Source organism: Helianthus annuus, chromosome 16, assembly GCF_002127325.2.
Source record: "Helianthus annuus cultivar XRQ/B chromosome 16, HanXRQr2.0-SUNRISE, whole genome shotgun sequence".
NCBI classification, from domain to species: domain Eukaryota; kingdom Viridiplantae; phylum Streptophyta; class Magnoliopsida; order Asterales; family Asteraceae; genus Helianthus; species Helianthus annuus.
In genome coordinates, this window is record NC_035448.2 from 141,551,708 (window position 1) to 141,555,145 (window position 3,438).

The 3,438-nt window shown below is 34.8% G+C and overlaps 1 protein-coding gene across 1 annotated transcript; it reads right to left on the minus strand.

Moving 5' to 3' along the window:
• Window positions 1-246: 246 nt before the first annotated feature.
• Window positions 247-2,408, minus strand: LOC110916404. Its single transcript, XM_022161152.2, has 2 exons — window positions 1,772-2,408; window positions 247-699 (listed from the first exon to the last, which is right to left on the minus strand). Exons 1-2 carry the CDS (start codon window positions 2,328-2,330, stop codon window positions 302-304), a joined length of 957 nt encoding a protein of 318 aa, XP_022016844.1. The 5' UTR covers window positions 2,331-2,408; the 3' UTR covers window positions 247-301.
• Window positions 2,409-3,438: the final 1,030 nt, after the last annotated feature.

Below are 3,438 nucleotides of genomic sequence, written 5' to 3' on the forward strand. Positions count from 1 at the left end.
CTTTTAATTTGCAAGCACAACCATAAAACTACCAATTATACAACTATATTCATAAACACACCATCCACTTTTATAAAAAGAGTATACCAAAAACAAAACAAAAAAAAAGAAAAAGAAAAAAGAAATAAAAGAATTAGTTCTATTGCTATCATCATTTTCATAACTATACCCCATTAAAAACCCATGATGACATTTAATGGGCAAAAAAACCTTTTGTTTTAGTTTTAGCTTTTCCAGTATATTTCAAAACCAAATTATAAAAACCCTTTTCCTTAAATATCAAAAAACACTATTTATTTAATCAGCGGGCCCCACCCTTGACCATCTCCATGTACTGTTTCAAAGACTCTTGTCTTTGCAACCTCATATCATCATTAAACTTCTTTATGAACGCTTCAACTCGCCGGTTCAACTCATCCTGACTCAGTGACACATCTTTCTTCAGCTTCGAGTTGGTTGACGGGTAGTCATTTTGGTTTGCGTATGTTGTTGTTGTTGTTGTACGGTCCTTGAATGTTTCGGATTTTTTCACAATTTTTGTCTTTGTCATTGCGGTTAAATTCTCTGATGGATTGTCGAAGGTGTCGGATTTACGGAGGTGCCTTGTTAACGGCAGTTGACGGCCGTCTGTTATCATCTTCCATGTGGTTTCTAGTGTCTCGTGCTTCTTTGGTTTTAGGACTCTCAATGCTCTTGCACCTGTTGACAATTGAACAATTATGATGTTATAAACTGTTAGAAAATTGACTTAACTCTAAGAAAATTAGACGGCTTGATTTTTTTTTTTTTTTGAACGGCCAACAAATCAATCTCAAACATTTTTGGGCATCCACTAGACAAATCGAGTACTCCGAGAGTAACCAAAGTCCACCACCACTTCCAGGGAAAACCCGCTAACCTACCCACTCCTTAGGCACGACAGTAAAATTACCGGTAAAACCCGTTTGGCTAAAGGATCGAACCCAGGTTTCCCTGGGTCTCCTATCACTATCCACCAGTGCCTCACTCATTTTTTTGCACCAAATGAGAATTATTTAATGAACTTGAGCTAGAGGTCATTGGCTGTTAGACGGCTTGACTGATTTTAGATATGTATAGTCTTGTTTCAATGGTTTACGGTTTTGAATGTGAAACCAGCCGTTTAACATTTATTAATTAATTAATTAATTAATGAACAGGGGTGTTTATAAACCGCCAAGCCTAAGGAATCACTCAAATCAAAGAAAGTCGGTCGGTTTGACTGTAGTTTGAAATATATAGGGTTTGGTTTACGATTCCTTTTTAACGGTTTGAAGATTTGCTGTTTTCAACTGCAAAGCGATCGTTTAACATTTATTGTTGATTTAAATTAATTACAAACAAACTTGTATAGAAACCGGCAAACCAACAGAACCGCTTAAATTGAGGAAAGTCGGTCAGCTTGGCCGGTTTCAAACAAGTCATTTAATGTTTATAATTTAAATTTCTATCTATTTAAAAAAATAAAGTTAGTTAAATATATTTATTTTTTAAAAGAGTTCCAATAAAAATATAATTTTTAAACTAAAATATTATTATTTTCTAAAACCATAAAACCGTAAAATCATCAAAACCAACATTGATCCGGTTCTAAAAACCATAATTACCGGTTTAGCCCAAAATTCTTTTAAAAAAGGCCGAACCAACCCGACCCGAACACTTTCGAATTCAAACACAACAAAAAATTAAATCAAAAATACAAAAAACGAATTCAAACACAATAAAAAGAATAAAAAAATAATAAAAAACTAACCTTCCGGACTGGCTTTCACCGGTTTCCGACTGTTGGCAAATCTTGAAATCACCGGTTGCTTCTCCTTCACCGGAAAACCAAACTCTGGTTCAACCTTCTTCCGGAGTGAAGGAGGAGAGTTAACAACACTCACTAACGGCTTCCACGTGGATCCCGATGTTACAAACTCATCCTCACTTACTCCAACCACCTCCTTACTCTCATACACCACCGGAGGCTCCACCGTTACGGTTGGCTCAACATCGTAACTCACCGGCGGAATCTCCATTACACCAAAACTCGTCGAATTCGATGTCAGATCTGACGGTGGAGGAGTGTTGGGTACTTGCGGCTGAGATTGATTGTCGTGGTGTTGGAAGCGTGTAGTGGCGGCGATGGTGATGATGATTCCGTTAATGATGACGTAGAGATAGGGAGGTTTGAGCCAGGTGGCAACGGCGGACAAGAAGGCCGGAAGGCCGGTGGATAGAAATGGAATTGAGAGTTTGATTGTTACGGCAACGGATATGAGGGCGGTGGAGATTAACAGAAGTTTGAGAGAGAGGATCCATGATGCCATTTTGAAATTGGATGGAATGTTTGTGCAGTGTGTGAAGTGTGTGTGCGAGAGAGAGAGAGAGTGTGTGTGTGTCAGAGGTAGTTTGAAGGAGATGCAACGGTATAAAAATGTATGGGGATGTTACATGTTGGTTCCTTGAAATTTTTGATATTGGATTATTAAGTCCTTTATGTTTTGAATTTACTTAATCTCTCACCACTTTACTATCCATGACTCTTTTTTATTTACATGAGTAAAATGCCAGAATGGTCCGTAAGTTAAGGTCATTTTTGGTATGAAATCTTTTAAATCTAGGCCCTTTAGGTCTTAATTTTGATGTCACCTAAAAGTTTTAGCTATCATTTTCTAATCCTTTTGTCCTTTTTACAACTATAAACACTACCATTATATATCAAATAAACATATACGCATAAGTATAAATAATAAAAATACAAAATAATGTTTCTTATTTTGGTGTTTGTAAATGTTTATATATTTTGTAATAGATAAAATTTTATATTTTTAATCGATTGTCTTTTAAAAACATTTTATGTAATTTTTATTACTGTTTATAACTCTATGTTTAGAGAACCGATCTTGTTTTCATGTGTTATTATAACTATTTCACATGAATTTTGTGTCAAATCGGCCCATTTTACCAATTGATATTTTTCTTCCAAGGATATATTTTTTGCTAATGTATTTGAAAAAGGAAACATGTAATTATTAAAAAACTAACTTCTTTGATACTACGAAGACAGAAACAAAAACAAAAAATTATAATATTATTATTGTATATAAAATAGTATATTAAGCATGTAATAATAATAGTATTTTAAGTACTTACTAATAACAATTAAAAGTATAACAACACAGATTGATTCAAAATATCAAAGATAAGGATTGCATTCAGAAATGGTGTTTGCGCTAAAAAAAAAAATAGACAGCTAAGAATCACAAGGGGGTCAATAGATCACGATATAAAGTTGAGGTAGTTATGTGCAACTTTAACTATAAGAGGGACGCGGTTTAAAAATGAAGATTAAACTGGAGCCGTAGGATTGGATTGAAGTAAAAAATGGTTTGGAACATCGGAAAGTGGATGCTTGGTTGGCTGACTTGTCGTTCC

Excerpts from the sequence above, each read along its gene's own strand:
- LOC110916404 (XM_022161152.2), bottom strand. The coding sequence starts at position 2,330 with ATGGCATCATGGATCCTCTCTCTCAAACTTCTGTTAATCTCCACCGCC. Across the intron at positions 700-1,771 it reads GGTGAAAGCCAGTCCGGAAG|GTGCAAGAGCATTGAGAGTC; the intron begins GTTAGTTTTTTA and ends AATTGTCAACAG.